General features: G+C 39.4%; 1 protein-coding gene across 2 annotated transcripts; it reads right to left on the reverse strand.

The window, feature by feature from the left end:
* Positions 1 to 257: 257 nt before the first annotated feature.
* Positions 258 to 19,001, reverse strand: RAB21 (RAB21, member RAS oncogene family). 2 transcript variants are annotated; one of them, XR_008202884.1, is made up of 8 exons: positions 18,652 to 19,001; positions 12,061 to 12,120; positions 11,765 to 11,872; positions 10,906 to 10,969; positions 10,068 to 10,122; positions 9,568 to 9,656; positions 4,605 to 8,783; positions 258 to 3,905 (listed from the first exon to the last, which is right to left on the reverse strand). XR_008202884.1 is itself a non-coding variant. In XM_052669001.1 (7 exons), the coding sequence occupies exons 1-7, from the start codon at positions 18,796 to 18,798 to the stop codon at positions 8,644 to 8,646; spliced, it is 663 nt and encodes a 220-aa protein (XP_052524961.1). In that variant the 5' UTR covers positions 18,799 to 19,001; the 3' UTR covers positions 258 to 8,643. The 2 variants fall into 2 exon arrangements, 1 of the variants encoding a protein (XP_052524961.1); XM_052669001.1 differs by having other exon boundaries at positions 258 to 8,783.
* Positions 19,002 to 19,249: the final 248 nt, after the last annotated feature.

Raw genomic sequence — 19,249 nt, forward strand, 5'->3', positions numbered from 1 at the left:
GAAGTGCTAATGCCCGGGTCTAATTTATATAGCAACAATAAAATGTAGCATTTGGGACAAGCTAGAATCTTCCAAACTCATTTTACTGCCTTTCTCTCAATGTTGAAACAGAGATAACCATCTTTCCCACCTGTTCCTCTAAGAAAACATACGGTGCCTAACCTGTACAAGTAGAGTAAGCAGGTAGAGTGATGTCATATGCTTGACTTCCTTTTGCTGCCAGGTCAGACAAGAACAAAGGAATTAGGAAGACACACTGAAATTAAAAGGAGGGAAATCCCTTTCCCTGCTAACGTTTATTTGCATTTGGTTGTGAAGGCATGGAGATGAAAAACATGAAGGCAGTACATGAAGGCAGATGAGGAGCTTTATTCAAGCAATTGTAGCATGTCATGTTTTGCCTGTACATAACCATAGCTGTGAATTTGTGTGAGAACCTGATTTTTTTTTTCATCTAGGCTTATCAAATACGAACAGAATTCCAGAATATGATACAACCCAAAACATACAGGACTTAGAATAAGAAAACATTGCAGTTGTTATAACCAGTGGCAAGCTTACAGTGATTTCGTTTGCTCTGTGGGACAAGAAAATTTACCTTTTAAATATAAAACAAGCAGAACAGATACCAACGTGAAATGCTCTGTATTTGCCATACAAGGAGAGATTTGTGATTGCATCAGTCTCCAGAGAGTAGCTGGAAACTATCCGAGAGTGATGACTAAACAGAAACTGATCTGTTGTTTGCTGGTTGGCACGAACAAGTATTGCCAAAGCTAGGAATCCAGAAGACAAAAACAAGTAGTAGTAACCCACTTCTAGGCATGTATTACAACACAATCAAAGAGCAACATCTCCCAGAAACAGAAGTAAACTAACCAAACAATGGTTTTAGAGTGAGGGCATTTCATCTTAACTGTTCAGAATGTGGTGCTAGGGATGGGTCTGTTATTAACACAGCACTTCCTTCCTTTTCTAATTTGCCATTCTAACCCACTCTGGAGATCACTGTTTTCAACACAAGCTGAAATTCCTGAGTCCCAAAAATGCATGAGTGTCTCACAGTGCCCAGCACTGCAGCACTCACATACTAAAAGGACGGTCAGGGTTATTGCAATGCACCAGGCAAAGTATCATCTAATGTCATTTTTAATTTCAACATTTCTGAGGTCTGTGGTCACATTTTATGATGAAGGATTGTTTTGTAGTTACTCTAAGCAATGTCACAAAGCAATGGCAGGCATCCCTCATGAGAGCAGGCTGGCCATGAGAGGTGCACTGGCTCCTTGCTTTTTGAAGGGTTTACCACAGGACTCCCACTACAGGGCATTATGAGAAGCAGCCCATCCACTTGTCACTATTTAATATAGCCCCTTTAGTAAGGCGCTGACAGTGCATGGGCAGAATAAATCAATGGGAGAACTACATTTACTCCTAGAAGCTCTTAAGATTTTACTTCTTTGATCAATAAGCATCTCAAGTATTAAATACACCCTGACATAAAGGTAGTAGGATGTAAGTATTGACTTATGAAAAGTGCAAATAAAGAAGTTAAGAACCACTAAGGCAGCAACTGTGCAGACCCTCCCTTCCTTTTGCTTGCTATTTTCATTCACAATATCCGTCCAGTTCAAATCCTTCGCATCAGCTGAACAGTAACTTTCACTAGAGAAGTGAGACCAAACATCCATTAGAGAGAGGGGACATCAGTATTATATGAACACAACACTGCTGGTAAACTCCCAGTCTTGAGCCTTGGTTCCACGTTCATAGAACTGGCAAGTGTGGTTCAACAGCAGCTGCTTCTCCCTTCTCAGTACTTGCAGGCTGCCAGACAGGTCTGCAGAACCAAAGCTGCATTTTCATGGGTCCCCACTCATTCTATGTTCTCCAGGGTGTATGATGGCATAATTTAAAGTAACCTTTCTGAACCTGATTTTGCACCTTCAAGTCATCTTTCAGCAGATCATGCTCAGATAGGTTCCAAAACTTGTAATATGAAGAAAAACATAACCTCAATCTTTACCAAGTCTTTTTAAAATCAGGCCACTCCTCACCCACTCCCAGTAATTTCAAGGGGTCCTTTATTTCAGATTGTTCAAGTTTCAAATTATGTAATTTATTATATGTAAGAATAATTTTCAGATATGACAGTAAGAAGGTTTTAGCTTTGTGGTTTTTCATATTTCCCAGCTGTTTTCTTATAGCAGTTTTCAGTACACATTTGTCTTCTATTGATCCATTCCAGCTAATATGCATTTTGACTTTTCCTACTTGGCATGAGTGTTTTATCAATGCCTAAAAAGTTCTTACGTTCTTATTTGACTCTTGGTATTAATTTATCACATAACTATCTCCCTTTAAATGCACTCTGACAACTATTTGGGAACTTCAGCTGCAGCAGCGCATTGGGAAAATTAAGAATCACAACTGGTACAGTATTTCTTAATATCTTTTCAAAGAAGTCTCGTAACTACAAATTCCAAATAAAGTATTTGTACAATACTTGACAATGTCATGTTACTTGATGTTAAAACTGCTGTGTCCTTTTCAGTGTTGGCTCCTGCCTTACTACAGTTTTCCTCGGGTTCAGAATAAGTAATTCTATTTGATCAAGCCAGGTAAACTCAATGAGCTTATCGGATGAGAAAAATCCAGTCAAACAATCAGTAAAATGCCTGAACAATGAAATAATACTGATGCCACTCAAGTGTTTTTGTTTTAAGTGCTTTCCTCTTCTTTTTCCATTAAGAAACTGCCTAATCAGGCTTTTGTGTAGTTTCCTGTCTGAAAAGGAAAAAAACGTTTTTCCTACACCTTGAATCCCAAGTCTGTTGACCTTTCAGAATGGAGCATGGTTAACTTGAAGGGTGTACAGTTCAGTTTAACAGTTTCAACTGCTCAAAAAAGACGTGAATTTAGATTTATGACAGTCCATCAGACATTCAGCAACAGATGAAAAAGTAGTTATGACTCTCTTCAATCCTCTCTACTTAGATTTCTTCTAAGTCAGTACCCTAGAGTCTGAATTCAGGTACCAGCTCTAACAGGGACTTTGAGTTCAGTATCTGCCCCTTACTGGTTGGGAGGCAGGATACAAACAATGGCTACAGCAGACTGGTAAAGATCATTGAAATAGTAATATTCATCATTCTTCGTTGTGATACTTTCAGCAAGATTAGAATCAAAAACAAATGTCAATAAATGAAAAAAGTTCTTCTTAAGAAACTGTTCTCAAAAAACAAAAACCCCACATTCCTAGACTGGGAAGAATTGGGTATTAGTGCTACGAAAGAGCTGGTAAAGCAAGCAAGCAAAGGGTATGATGTGTCTCTTTTCCTATACAGGGGGATCTCTGGCAAGGAAGGTTTCCTGTGGTATTTGTTTCTTAATGATGAAAACTAGCCAACAGCAGGAAGAGACATAATCCCCTTGCTGACCACTCTATAGCTGCATCAGGCCATGCTGCACACCTGGAGGCACACAGCAGAGGAAAGTAGAAGCTATTTTTCCTCATTTACCTTTCAGCATCCTTTTATTGATTAAATAATCAAACTTCCAAGCTGTCCAACATAGGAGAGTGCCCAGCTACTCCCTGCAGTCTGACATTTCAGGGCTGTGGAACATGCCAATCAATGGATAGCTTTGGCCAACTTTAGTAAGCTAGGAAGTCTCACAAGAACTAATCAAAATACCTCAGCTTGAAATAAATTTGTTGAAATAGTCTAAAAAAATTGAGATTTTTAAACAGATTACAGTATCTTTTTTTCTAAGCCAAAAATATTTCCCACCTGTCTTTGTAGTAATGGTGACTGTTCCATTCTGTCTCTTAAAGCCAGCTCAGTAGAAGAAACATTCCAGATTCTCCAGGGTTCTCAGAATTGTCTCATTGGCTGATGTGAGCACTGAGAACACAGGAATTAAAGAATATATCTCAAAGAAAAAGTCTAAATTCAGTACATGGCTACAACACTGAGATAGAACAGGTTGATCCTAAACAAAGCAAAAATCTCCCCTCTGTTAAGCTTGTGCAACAACTGGTGCCAAAGATCTTAGTCTTTACTGTTAGTTCTTGACACAACAGTAATTGTCTTCATTGAATGATGCATTCTGACAAGTCAGGAAAGAAATCCCATCCTTTGATGTGAGGATTAACAAAACCATAACTGAATATTTCCTTTAAAAGGAGTATATTTTGGTCAAGATTTAAATAGGTTAGCACTATGCCTGAAAACCCATTCAAAGTTAGTTGAACTCAGCTCTTTAACAAGGCAAAAAACCTGTATTTCACAGAAGGAAAAAATCCACCTACAAAGTCAGTCACCTCAGAAGAGCTCTGGATTAAGCGATTAGCATTGCTGGAAAGGCACTCTAGCAGCCCCACCAAGAACTGGTTAATTTAACACATGCACCTTCAGTTTTTCATACTTCTCCTTTTCCCTCCACACACACACACAAAAAAAAAAAAAAAGAAAAAAAAAAAGAGAATGGAGGCTGCCTGCTCCACTTTTCTTGTTCCCCTACTTCACCATTCATCCCACTTATCTGCTTTCAGCTTCTGGAGATTTTCATTTACTTTCAAGCAGGCCTTCCACTCCTCTTACCTTCTGTAAACTGATACCAACATTTTCTGAGGCTCCAGCCACCTTCCATGACTACTTAACACTTTGCAAGACTTCTCTTTCTTTCATTTTGCTTTGAATCTAGTGCAGAAATGAAATTTTGTAGGTTTCAAGAGCTTAAATTAAGTACTTAGAACAAATAAAAGTATCAGGATAAAAAGGCTCAGAGATTTCTGCTTACTACCACATCAAAAATATGCCTGTCCATAACATGTATTATCAGAGAACTGTGTGTTAAGTCAAGGTAATACTCAGTTACTTACCTGTCTCAAGAGACTACTCAATGCAATTCATCATTAGACCTTGAAATTCTATGCAGGTCCACTGAAAGCCAGTAACCACTCCCAAGTCTTCAGAGCTAGTTACATTCAGTTCCAAGTTCTCAACATCAGAAATAATTGAATAGAGTTTCCTTGCCTACCTGGTCACAACTTCTGACCTATAGCTTATAGTTCATAACTGTAATCGAATAACACCGCATCCAAAAACAACTCTTAACAGAGATAATTACGACTGCATTTAAGTTTTTGGACTTTCTTAGATATTTCAGCAAGTAATAAAATTTCATAAGTATCTCAAGTATTCATAGTAACAGCAAAACTGTGAGCAGCTACTTAAAACTGCTTTAGTAAAGCGTTTGTACTCACATACTACAATAAAAGTAGTCCCACATGCTATCCTTATCAAAATTTACACTGAGTAGGTGCATTCAAGGTTGCAAACACTCTTTGCAACCAGACTTACATGCTAGGAGTCTGGTATTACCTATTCATTACTAGATGTACTTTGTCAACTTGCTCTCTTGAACCCTTCTCATATACGTATATATACAGACATACAAACTAGTCAATCTTGATAAACTTCAAAGGCAAGATTTTTAAAAACTCAGTACACAAGTATTAGTACTACATTACTCAAGTAACACTCGGCTCAAGTACAGAAAAATCAAGTGCTATTTGTGCTTTCTCACATATTTAAACCAAGTCCAGATATTGTCTGTAAAAGTGATTTTTCTGTAACAGTTGTACTTTGCCTGGCAAGAACGAACAGCTCAAGTCTCACATAAACCAGTCTCAATCAATCATTTGTTCACTCATCTAGGAAGCTAGCTTCCATAAATTCATGCTCAACTTGAACATTTACTCTCAAATTCTACTATCCCAGCCTTTTAGATGCACAGTCCAATCAAGTGTTTTCAAACTTTAAGGAACAAGTATTCCAGATAACACCCTGGGTCAATAGGTAATATTAAGGAAACAGGCTTTCAGGTGACTGTTGTTTTACTATTCATGCAATTAAACTGTTACTGCTAAGAAAAGTGACTGACTGAAGGCCATCCTTTCCTTCCCTTCAAGGAAGTATCAATCTTAGTATAGGAGTGTCTATAAACAACTGCCATAACGATCTGTACTACAGTCTTTGTAACGTTTTATAACATTTGCCTGAGACATTAGGTTGTTAAATGTGTTGTAATACATGTGTCAGAAGTAGGATTTTTAAGAACTATACTCAGGTTCATGCTCATATTATCAGACATGATATCTTGCTAAACAGACTCGATCTCCAACTCAAGTCCAGCCAAGCTGCAGCTTAAACAGCAAAGCTCCCAGTCAGGCTTTGTCACGTTGTAGTTTCACTAACTTCTGAGAATTCCTTTTAAAGTAACATTTTGTTAATAGCAGCCAAATATTTTGTTTATTTTTAAGTACAAAAACCCAGCTTTCTTATCCTGTCCCAAATTTTCAGTAGTTAATTGTTTTAGTTTTGCAAGTGAATTAAGAGTTGGCATCAACATGACTTTGTTAGTTTTGTATTTAACGGAAGTCACAACATCCCTATTACAGAATACTTTTTTTTTTTTTTTTTTTTTTTTTTGCATGCAGCTCAGCAATGCATGTCTGCAGACTGCTTCACTGTGGTCAAATTCATGCAGTGTTTACCCAAGTTCACATTGCTGCAGCTATCCACAAAGCAGAGAATGCTCTGCTCTGATGGGAAGACACACTCTGGAACAGCTAAGGAAGCAGATAGCTCTGGAGAACTTACCAAGCCTAATACTGATTCCTATCTTGAACACAGGGGCTCAACTTCACTTCTCCTAGTACTGTATCACCTACATGACTGACTTATCTAGTGAATGTATTTGGAGGCAATTTTTAAAAAACTGACCTGTTTTTAATTTTTGGCAAGCCTCACTTAAGTTGGGTGTAATATTGGAGTGTTTACTTAAGTGTTGCTATATTGACACAGTCATGAATTTTAGAATCAGAGCAAGGCTCTGTGCAGTCATGTAGTGTTGTCTTCACTAGCGAGGAAAACACCCTTTTTTTTTTTAACATAGTTGTATGCATGATGGGCAGAGCACACCAATGTTAACTTCAGAGAGAGTTTATAAACTAGTTTAAGCAGAAAGGAAATAAAAGCATCAGGACCAGTCTGTAGCAAAGCCATCTATTATTTCAGAGAAAACAGATACCAGATGAAGGCATTTCTTACATGTCAGACTGATTAGTAAGTACTACTCCTGTTGTGCACTGTAACATACTCACACCATTCAGTGCATTTATATGCAATACTAATACTACCCTTCAGAAAAAGGAAGGCCAAGAAATACTCTATTTTGTCATAGACATCACCTTTACTGTTTTTCCAAGCAAGACAACTTAAGTAAAAAATCCAGAGCACAAAACACTTTGAAGTTTTAACTACTGCCATTTGTGATCTTTCTGTGATAGTAATTTATACACTATTTCTGAAATCCCTCCTCCCAGAGCTTTAAGTGGGCTTCAAAAAGCATTACAGTAAAAGAGCAAGTCAAGAGTAAGTTCAGTTTTGTCTAGTATTCCCAAATTTACAATTGTGTCTGGCAAGTTTCTTAACTTCCACATAATGACTCCAAGTCAGAAGCAGTTCTAATTAATGCCAATTCATTTTTCCCCACACAAGCCTTGAAACACAAGAAAAACTTATGCTCAATTTTTTTTTTTTTTTTTTTTTTTAATAATGCTGTCTTGGTGCATAAATGTACTAATGCAGATTAAGAGTTTCCCCATGCAACTGGTTTAGGTGGCTACCAGATAGACAAGGGCTAAATTTGCTCCAGTTTTCTAGTGATATTCTGAGAGGCAAAATAAATGCACACTCCAACTGTTTCAGCTGGAAGTCAAATGCCTCAACGTTTAACAGCAGGCTAAGGAAGCATTCCCTTCCTACTAATGGGGTACTCTAAATACTGCTGCTTGCCAGAAAAAAAAAAAAAGCTTAAGAAAAAAAAAAAAAATACCGTAGCTATGAGTTCATAACCAAAAAAAAAAAAAAAAAAAAGCTGTTTTCAATTTTCAGGAAGGGGAAATAGAATCAACAGTTCAACAGTACACATGAAAAGCTTGCATCTTTTCACTGACTTATTCACTTCACAATCACTGACAAGACTGATGTACATGTTTCTGCACCTGCACTTGTAAAAGCAGATAAAATATTTAATAGGTAATTTACAATGTATTTTACCAGCTTGGCATACAGGATGAACAGAATATATCAAAGTAGTTGACAGTTACAGGTTTGTGGAGGCCCTGCAAAAATATTACTTCATATATCTGCTAATTTAAAAAAAAAAAAAAAATCAATGTGCATTTTAGAAGTGATACAATTCAATCTAGCACAAAATACAAAGAGCTGCAAAAATGTATACCATTCCAACAACAACGTATATAAGTTATTAAATAATGATCTGATTTAAAAGAATATAAATGAAGCCTTTAAGTAGGTCTTTTCTACATGCATATTATTCCTCATTAAAGAAAAATATGTAAAAAGGCCATTGGTAATTGCTTTGTTAACCACTGTAGAAAATGCCAATTCTCTGGTCACAGACGCCACTAGTTTAGCACTTAAGGTCTCTGCAGTGTTAAATGTGATTACTTTTAAATACTGTTAACTCTATTACTCCATTGGTAAAGAACGCGTGACTTGGAATATGGCAGTCTTCATATTGAGAGGGCAGTGATGCACAGTTTTGTCACTATCCAGAAGAACAGCACCCTCCACTGCTCTGTACTTGTGGTTCATCATCAATGATCTGTACACCTCGCCTCGCTGTTCCTGACTGACTGGATCCATTGCCTCTTGCTCTTTCATCCACTTGAGCAGTTTCTATCATTCCTGCAAATATAGTTTATTAGATGAAATGTATTAGCATTCCATTCTATTATGACATAAGACCTTAAGATCTTAATCTGAGTTACATGCACAAAGTTCAGCAAGACCGATTCGCTCAACTATGCACAAGTAAACACTCTGGAATCTCAAGGTGTAGATGAGAGAAAATCTTAAGTCTTTTTCCTAGAGCATAAAACATACAGAAATTCCTGTTGACTTAAATGCTCTGATGTTCTGGAGTTACTGACCTTCAAAAGCTAGATTTACCCAACCATATTAGAAACATTTGGTCAACTAAAACCACACACAACCATGGAGGTGAAGTCCTGCTATAAGAATGCTACAAATAGGATAGCTTCCCTGTGTGGTGTTTTTTCCTGGATTCAGTATTCTTTAACATCTGCTTCATCTGTACAGTTTCAAGTTTATGAACTGTAATTGACATCATCTGACAATATATTTGAGATACGTTGAAACAGAGTATGAAGTAGACAGCAGTGAGAGCAATCACACTAAACTTGATCTGAAGTTACTTAAAGCATGTTGAGTGAAACAGAATGCTCAGGACTCCAACAGAGCAAGAAAGATGTTCTTGAAGTACAGCATGAATTTCCATCCACACATCAAGTTCACATAGCTGATCCAATACAGAAGTGGACTGAAGTACACTCAGAGGAACAGTTCTTCTCAATTATTTAAATCAAGGGTGTTTTTGTTTTTGTTTTTTTAAATAGGATTTGAAAACTCTGTGTCTAAGCTCCTTGTGAACAAATTAGATAGTACCTACTTTTACAAAGGTCAAGAAAGAGTTCTTCAATTCCTTTATTCTGCTTAGCTGATGTATGATAATGTTTTGCTCCGACAGATTCAGCATACCTGTAAGAATGCAGATGCAGAAGAGTAAGTTGCATTGAAGAACTCAGTCTTTCTAAGCCACTTTACATGAAGTGGAAAGAGGAGAGCTTTCTATTCTTAACTCTTAATTCACGCATGCTGATTTAACAAAGGGAACTGCGGTTAAAATTGAGCCATTAAAAAAATATTAGCTTACGTGCATTTCTAGACATGACATGAGCTAGAAATGTTGACTTCTGTCAGAAACGATGTAAAACTAAAGTTACACTTTGATCATTAAGGACACTCCAAAATTAAGATAGTAATAGAACACTCTGTAGAAGCCAGCCAGCCACAGCTAGTTATGCTTGCCAGTTGTTAGAAGCATCACAAATTTATTACTCCAACATAATTCTGCAATGACTGCTTCTATTAATAATTAGTGCGACTTACGTTTCTGCTTCTTGCACTGAAACATGTCTCTCTTTTTCCAAGTCTATTTTGTTACCTGTTGAGAACAAGTTAATATTTCATGTCTTCATACTTCGAAGTTAACAAAAGTCACAATCACTGTACCTCATCTTTTTTTCCCCTCCTACAAGCAGCTTCAATAAAAACAGATTCTTACTCAAGTCTATTCAGACAACAACATCATTTAGAAGACCCCTTTCAGTCAAACATTTAGAAACCATGAACTTCTGCAGCCTGATTAAGATAGCTGAGTACCTTGATTAGTTAAAAAAGAAAAGCAATGGCTTTTACTAGGCAAAAATCTTGTTTTCATAGAATATCCACATACATACCTATCCTCCTGAAAGTGTTTAAATCAGATCTAATGATTAAATTTTAGTATTTACACGCAGTTGTAAAAATTCACTGAAATATCCAAGTTTTAGTCTTATCCCCACACCTAAGCACTTAATTTTGAAAGCAGCAAGTACTGAGTCTATGCCACTGCAAATAGGTCATAAAGAAAAAACAAGGAGTCAAGGTACTTGCCAGAAGGATCTGACACATTTGATATATCTTTCTTCATTCAACTATGAACTTTGCAACTTGTCTTAACCATGCGCTTCAGCCATAGTGCATCACTAAGCTTTTCCCAAATTAACTCTCATTTCCTCCATTGCAATCCCTTGAAACTTCTAGCTCCAAATGAGTTTTCAATTGCCAAATTCACTTAAGATTCATCCCTTCATATGCACAAGCTGTTACAGTAGTGTTTCTTTTGATATTATCTTCTAAACATTTCCAATTCAGTCACTAGAATCACATGTTAAAGAGAACTTACCTACTATACATAAACAGATTTCATTGCCCAGCATTTTTCTTAATTCCTTAACCCAGTTTTTTACCTGCATAAAGAAAAGATATAAGTTTGATTTCTCATGACACCCTGCCAGTTTAGGCATTGTGGAAATGGCCCACATCCTTCTTTAACTGCTTAAGTCTAAGTTCAGAGCAACAGAGACAGACAAAACATTTCCTACTCCTCTAGAGGGAAGTCCTACTGTTCTTGCCACAAACTCATCAGGACCAGACTCCTCAGGAAAGCATATCAGTTTTCAGCTGGGGCATCCTATGGAGCAACAGCATGACACAGGATTGGACAAAAACTCACCTGTTTCAACCTGATGAACTAATACTTCAAAGTAGTTAATGATCAAATTTCAGATTAAATGAAGACTAGGAAGTTCAAATATCTATTATCATCAAGAATGCAATGTTCTTGCTGCTGTGTATTGTGATTTCGAGTGTTCATAATCTGAAGCTTAACATCACTTAATATATTTGAACAATTTGATTTATGCAGTAGAAAACAGTATATTATCACAAAAGTACTCATTTCACATTCATAGTCTGTCACACATTAATTCTCTGGTGTTCTTTGAATAACTCCACTAGATCTTTATAAAGAGTGGGCTTCAAAAAAAAAAAAAAAATAAAGGTGCACACTTAAATTACATGACCTGATTCTACAGACATAATATTATCTGCACATGACATGATCAGGTATTAATCCTATTATTCAGGCAAATTAAGCATTGGTGCTATCCCTAAAACACAAGATTCCCCATGAGCGCACTCATATCATAGATTCCCTTCCAATCAGGACAGACTTTGCATAGAGATAAAAATCTGTTTGGTACCTTCTGAAAAGAGTCCTCGTCTGTTATATCATACACTAGGATAGCACCATTAGAGTCTCTGTAGTAGATCGGCCCCAGTGCGTGAAATCTTTCTTGTCCAGCTGTATCCTGCATTTTAAAAAACAACACTTTAGTATGTAACACTGTAACTTTGAGAGATCCCAATGACTTCTAACCCCTACTTTATTATGAAGTGCCTAACATTTGAGTTCAATCAAACAGAATATTTTCCTGAAAAATAACTTATCTAGGGAGGGAGTGCATAGTGGGGAGGACAGTTAGGAAAGCAAACATACCCATATTGCAAGGTTTACTCTTTTCCCACCAATATTCAGCTTCTTTGTAAGAAAGGATGCCTGGAAAGAAAAACAGAGTTAAGTTTTCATACAAACATGTCTGTCTGACTTCAGGTTTATTTACTAATGAAAATATTCGAATCAACAGAAAACAGATTTCTGAATCTAAATACTCCCTGAGCCAGAAGGCTGGGTCAATACTAAGCTGGTTAGTCATTTCACTACAGTTTGCCAGAAGTCTGTTCTAAATAAATTTGCCTTAAGCAAGTTGTTTCCTACATCTTTTGCTGTTGCTTTGAATGATTTAGGAGAGATAAGAAGGTTGAGTTCTGAATAAGGATAAGCCTAAGATGAACTTGAAACACTTCACAAGAGTAAGCAAACCTACTGGGATTTTAAGGCTGCAGGCATTAGCACAACAGTTCAATACTAGTGAAACAGTAAAAATAAATCAAGTTTAGAGCTAGAATTCTCAAAACATTAGTATTTTGCAAGAAGTTCCTTCATCTGCATTTTTTTCCCCTGCTGAAATGAGCTCACAGCTCTCTTCATTTTATTCCTTCCCTCAATATCATTCAGATACCATTCCTGAAAGCCTCGTGTTAATGTTTCTCAAGTAATAACAGAACCAGAGGAAGGAGGAGAAGCAGTACACACACAAAAAGAAAGCAAGTGGTAGGGTGAAAAGTTTCAGAAGCAGCATACACGTTGCTCTACATATTCTACTACACTGTCTTCTGAAAACATTTGACATGACTAGTGCATACTGCAAGCTTAGCCTGATTTCTGTAACTCAAAAAGATGTCTGCTCTCAGAGCCTGCATGATGCAATTTTCAAATGTTATCCTTCTGCTACCCATTAGATAACTCACCAGCCAAAAAGAAGTATTAAAAATTGATATTAGTTCAATAGATAGAACAGGCTTTGAAGCAGTCAATGCATTAAGAACCTATAGCTCCATCCTGAAGATCAACAGCAACAGGTTAACAACAGACAATTCAATTGCCAAGATTAACTTCAGTATGTTTCCCAAGTTTATCTGGTTCCCATTCAGTTTCACCTCAGCATACGTTTGGATATCAAGTACTGAGTGAATAAACATTCATCTTAGATCATTTCAGGCTGGCCTGCAGCTTCTCAGCACAATCCCTCTGTGTAAGAGCTCTAATCAGGGACTGAGCGGACTAAAAATCATGTGTATGTAGAAAGGGAAAACGTCATCGGCCAGGTCAGCTGCATGAACCAGTTTGCTGCTTAATTTACACCAGCATAAACTGCTGTTAAAAGTATCTTCCTCGAGTCCTTCCTGTGTTAAACTAATCTAGCATCAACTCTGGCATGCGTCTGACTGAGGATGAGTCAGTAATTTCCCTCTGTGTTTTAAAAGAAGCCATACCCTCCCTGCAAAGTTCCCACAACGTCTGGGAAAAAAAGTGGAGCAGATCCAGAAAGACAGAACACAGGAAAGAAAAACACCCTGAGACTTTCCAAGCGCAGGCAGAAAGGAACTAATCTTGACCATTGTGTTGAACACACCTAGGGTTTAAAACCCCTTCAGTCTACAGTATGGTGGTGGAAATCAACTTCAGGAAGAGTTCCAGAGAGCAAGTTTGAGGTATTTAAAACACTGGTCTACTTGTAACAAAGAGCTTGACAGCAGAGCTGCAAGTCTTAAACATCAGGGCAAGTTGTGCAGAAGTTCTTCTGCAGCTTTCACTCATCTGTTCCTAAGGATCATAAAATCAGTGTCTAGTCTCATAATTTGTTCCACAGCATCAGTTTAAAAGTTGTAAGCTCAGACATTTTAATAGACCAACACCTGGATCATATTAAGAAAAGTTATGAGCTAGCCATACTGAATCAAGCTTACCTGCCAACATTTTATTGATCCACTGCACTAAAACATTTGATATTCTACTGTACATCTCAGAGGAAAAGCTGTTCAGAGCACTGTTTGCTTTGGTCACTGTAATAAAGCTCAACTCTGCCCAGTTGATGCAAGATTGGAAAAAAAAAAAACAAAAAAAACACTCTAGAACCACATTTATGGACCTCTGGAAAGAAAAAAATATTCACTGAAAAAGGATTTGCATTAAAAACCACAAAAAAAAACAATATTCATGAGGTTAAGTCATCATTTTGGACATTGACCCAGTAAGGATAGCTGTGCTTTTTAGTTGCCTGACATATCAAATATTAAAATAGGTTTTCATCACACAGATAAGGCACTGTGGTTTCTTTTTCCTGTTTTGTTTTATAGTAACACACCCCACAGGTCACCATAGTTTTGGATTAAACATTATCTTTTAGCACTGAAAATAGAGCATTTCCTTTTCTATAGATCCAAACATTAGAAGGCCAATACTCCCAGACAAGTCTTTTAGTGTTTCCTGCAAGAAGTGACATGAGTCAGCAGCAAGGGCATTTAGGATTGACTACTGTATTTGCACTCCGCATCAAAACTTGATGAATTTGTACTGTTTTAGGTTACAGTCCAATCAAATCCTAGACTCCTAAGCAAAGTGATGATAGTCTATATCAGATACCCTGATTAGAATGAAGTTTATATATAAACTTGCTTGTTAACAAGGCTGATAGTCATAGCTAATAATGAGCCGAATGCTGTGAGAAACAGTCAATACTATATTACACTTTAAATGCCTCATTCCTCTAATGTGTTTATATACTTGAAGAATACTGTTTGCAGGTCCTATTCTTAAATTAAAAGCTATAGCTAAGTCTGGCATAATTAGCATCAGTAACGTGTATTTTAAAAGCTACAGAGCCATACACTCCAAAGACAAAACAGCTAATATTTGACATTCTGTAGTTATACCCACACACATTTCCATTGGTCTCATGGAAGAGCAAGGTTATTGCTCTCCATTCATTCTGAAATAAGAGATCAAAAAGCTAAAGATCAAAGGAGCAGCAGGACTTAAGTTTTTAGAAATCTGGGGAGTCCAACGAGTAAAGAGAATCTTCACTACCGACTGTGAGTTCTCCTGTCCAACCCAGCTCTGAGGTGAGGGAAAGCATCAGCTACCAAGTGTGGAAGCCTTTGGAAGCAATGCCATGCAGACAGCATTATATGACTGCACACTGAAGAGGATCAACATGTGTTCTCATCTCCTGAGAATTTACCCGATTGAGTAATAGGGAGTTAAGTGTCAGTCATGACTTAATTTATAATCAGCGACTCCTTTCCACACTCTTTTCATTATTATGGCAATTCATTTTAGCTCTGACTTCCAAAAAACAAGTGTATGGGACTACAGTTTATTCCAAGATAAGTAATCTCAAGCAGCTCTTTGAAGTAAACTAACCTTGGTGTTTTGACGCAAGTGCCTTATGACTAGTGTGAAGAATGCTCATATGCTTAGAAGGAAAGAATAATGCAATTATGAGCACTAAAATATCAGTCTCTTTGTGCGCTCCTAGAAAAACTTTGTTCTTTTAATTCTCTTTTAAGACCTCAGTTCCACATATGCGTGATGCCATGCTGGGAGCTGACAAAGGGACCTGACAAGAACACAAGGAAGACTCAGCTGGAAAAGATACACTTGAAAGTCTCTAGAATATAGCAGGTTTACATCATCTGCCCCTTAACTGCTTTATACCAGGCATACAAACACTACCTGCAGCACTGGACTTCCTTGTACTGCTTCTTCTAAGCTGTCTTACACATCCAAGACAACTTTTCCTGGTTACATGAGTCCGAAGCACTGAGGATCAGTACATACCACTAGCATCATCGTGTCAGTGGCTTAGTACACAAAAGCTGTATTTATCCTGAGTAATTAACAGACAGTACCCATCTACATTTTTAAAAAGATAACAGGTTTTATTATCACTTGGTTTCATCTTACAGCTTAGAATCCTTTTAAGAAGAAAATACTGACCTCCATATTTTGATCAATGGGAACCAATTCCAACCAGTCCTAACAGAAGGTTATGGCTTGTCATCATTGTCAAGAAAGAAAAGCCGCAACAAAAACAAGGCTACCTTTCCTATGTTTTCCTTCAGCAGATCAAAGGCTGCCTTAATTTCAATCTGCATATCACTGGTATCTGATGTAAATGACTCCAAGCTAACAGAACTCCAGTAACATGCCCTGCAGCCTCCTAATCTTGATAGAAGCAAGTCCCAGTTTACTATTCCCTTCTAACCAGCAGATGGAAAAACCAGCAGATGGAAAAAGAGCAGGAGAGGAGAGAGAGACAGCTCCCTTTCAATAAAGCATTCTGTTACCTACAAATAGGTGACTTTCCCCACTGCTAGTACATCACCAACCTTCACAATAGGATACTGGAAAGTACAGACTTGCACAGTGCTAGAAGATTCACGCTGACCAGCTGAAGGTCTTCCTGTGCTCTCTCAATCACTGTGGCCCCACTGCAGGAAGCCCCAGCCAACTGGGTGCAACCCAACCTACAATACTTCAGAAAGTTGTAGTCTCACCATGTTTTTGCTGCAAAAAGGTTGGCATGAAGTACAACAGCACCTCTACCTCAGCACTCCCTGCTAAATCAGATCACAGTGCATTGCGAGGCCCTCTTCCCACTGACCAGTAATTTGTTTCTATATGGCTCATCACTGTGGCTCCTTTGCCGAATAGGAATCCAATATTTATCTAATTTTGGCTTAGTTGGAACAGAAACCTATTTGCTTCAATACTTTGAACTGACGCCACAAAGCAAAGTCACTTTATCAAATTAAGCCCTTAAAAAATTCTTACAAAAATGTCACTGTTTTGTTAGCTTGTCTTTTTTTTTTTTTTTTTTAAAAATGAATGTTTTCATTAGGTTTGGTAACTCCTTCCACTGCCATTCTTCTACAACTGCAAGATGCAGAAAAACAAGAATGATGATTCACAAGCGCACAGCACATACAGTAAGATTCAACAACTGACACCGCATTTAACAATCAATAAGACACAGAACTAAGGAGGTTCAGAACAAAAGTAAACAGGGTGAATTAAGATACACTGCAACTAGTTAAAATATACAGAGAGCAACTAGAAACCTAATCACAGCAGAGGGACAGAACTTCAATATCACATGTGAGCATGTGCTCCCCTTCCTTTACAGGCAGCCTCAAGCAAAAGCTCTGGGCTGTAGCATCTAGACAGACATTTTACTGTCAGTGTTTTGGGGCCACTTATATTTCCATTTTATAATGCCTGTGACCCAGCTCACTTTTGGTTTCTAATTTTAGGCTTTCCGCTGCAGATTTTAAGAGACAACAAAACCAGAGCTATATCACGTGACAAGCTATTCTTTTTACACAGGATATCAGAATTCAGCTACACACAATCACTGCAGCACACTTCTAAACACGTTTGCTCAACACTACGCTTCTGGTGGTACAGCAACAGAAGTTACAACTGCAGCTCTGACATCTACCAACCGCTGATTGCTTTTGTAGCGTGCCTCCGTAGCAATCAGATCTACCATTAACTTGCCATGCATCACACTCAGTAGACCTACTAATAGCTACATCTAACAGCCCATGTATGAGCACAGGCAAATGAACTGCAAAATATTTTCAGTTACCTAAAATAAATACGGAGCAACAGTACCTGTCGATGAAATATTAAGCATACTGTTTCCAACACGCCTCTAACACGTCCTTTCTTTATAAAGTTTCAGGATTACACACTTCAAGATATCCAGCCTGCTGGAATCTCCCCCAAGATGTGCATGGATAGCACACAGCTACCCTGAGGCACCACCATCTACCCTGTATTTCACAGGACTTCAAAAGCGGTTCAGAACCCACTTAGTGGCAAGGTTTGTTTCTTTATTTACAAGAAAACATAGCGAGCATAGCATACACTGCAGTGCTAAAATCAGATACATGCCCATGATGGGTAGAAAAGATGCCATGCAGCTGCAAATGAAGAGGCTAAGCATGCAGAGAGGGCTCAAGAGACACGTGCCGACTGTACAATCCACAACATGAAACTCAAAACACATTTTCCAAGGCCACGTAGAACACATGTGCGTTTTGCTGTGTGGGATGCAGACCGCTCAGCACTGGCAGGCAGCGACAAACACTGCTTTCCAGTGGGCACCCATCACCCTTTCACCAGTGTGATTTCGCTGCTCAGATGTTTGTAAGTTCGGCGATAACTCGGGCTAAAATTCAGGGAGATTACACGAGGGCCTCGTGAATCTTGTCAGTTATTAAACCATAAGCCTTAATCTCACTTATGATGAGACCCACTTGTCTGCTGGCACTGAGGTAACTCAGGCACCGCGTCTGCCAAGCAGAGGAAGGCTGTCATTACCAGAAACGCAGCACACACGTAGCACTCAGTCACCAGCCTACCGCCGACGATCACAACAGCAGCCACGCTACTTTAAAGCCGCGCTTCCGCATCCCAAGACTCGAAGGCACATATGCACGAACACGCTTAGGCAAGAGCCACCAGACGGAAAGCGAGACCCCGAAGCACCGCCTTCCGCTACGGCCGAAGAGAAGAAGCTCAACAGCAGCCCCCAGCATTGCCCCTCAGGGGAAGGACAGCCGCGCCGCCCTCTCCCCCTCCCCCACAGCCCCGCGCTGCCTCCCGCCCGGCCCGCACCTGCAGCGTGGTGATGTGCTTGTCGTTGAACTTGTTCTCGCAGTAGCGCAGCACCAGGGAGGTTTTCCCCACGCAGCCCTCCCCGAGAAGCACCACCTTGAAGGAGAAGCTGCGACCACCGGCCGCCGCTCCGGTCCCCGCCGCCATCCGCGTCCCGCCGCCCGCCGGGGCCGTCTCACATCCACCGCCCCGCTCTGCGGCCGCGGGGCGCCGCCGCCCGCAGGGAGGAGGAGCGCAAGGAACAGGCGGGAGGAGGCGCCGCGGGGACGACAGACAGACACAACCACAAACACCTTCCCGCAGCAAGCGGCCCCGCTGCCCCTAATGGCGTCTTCTTCCTCCTACGTCACGCACCGCCCGGTCACGCGCCCCGTCGCCGCCAATGGGAGGGGCGGGAGCGGCGGCGGCGAGAGGCCACGCCCGCCCTTTGCTCGTGGGCGGGGGCCATCCGCCGCGAGGGCGGGGCATGGCGGGCGGGGTGCGCTGTGCCGCCCGGCTCCGGCTGCGGCGGTGTCGTGTGGGGAGGTGAAGGGGCCGAGCAGTCCCCTGGGTGCCCTGTAAATCGGAGCGATGAGGCACTCGGGGTTTACCAATAGAT

This window comes from Tympanuchus pallidicinctus, unplaced genomic scaffold (genome assembly GCF_026119805.1).
Source record: "Tympanuchus pallidicinctus isolate F22 unplaced genomic scaffold, pur_lepc_1.0 scaffold8, whole genome shotgun sequence".
In the NCBI taxonomy this organism is placed as follows: Eukaryota; Metazoa; Chordata; class Aves; order Galliformes; family Phasianidae; genus Tympanuchus; species Tympanuchus pallidicinctus.

Bases quoted from the DNA above. Each gene is read 5' to 3' on its own strand.
- RAB21 (XM_052669001.1), bottom strand. From the start codon at position 18,798: ATGGCGGCGGGGACCGGAGCGGCGGCCGGTGGTCGCAGCTTCTCCTTC. The intron at 10,123-10,905 runs GTAAGTTCTCTT...TGTTCTCAACAG, and splicing joins AATCTGTTTATGTATAGTAG to GTAACAAAATAGACTTGGAA. The intron at 8,784-9,567 runs GTAGGTACTATC...CTATATTTGCAG, and splicing joins CTTTCTTGACCTTTGTAAAA to GAATGATAGAAACTGCTCAA.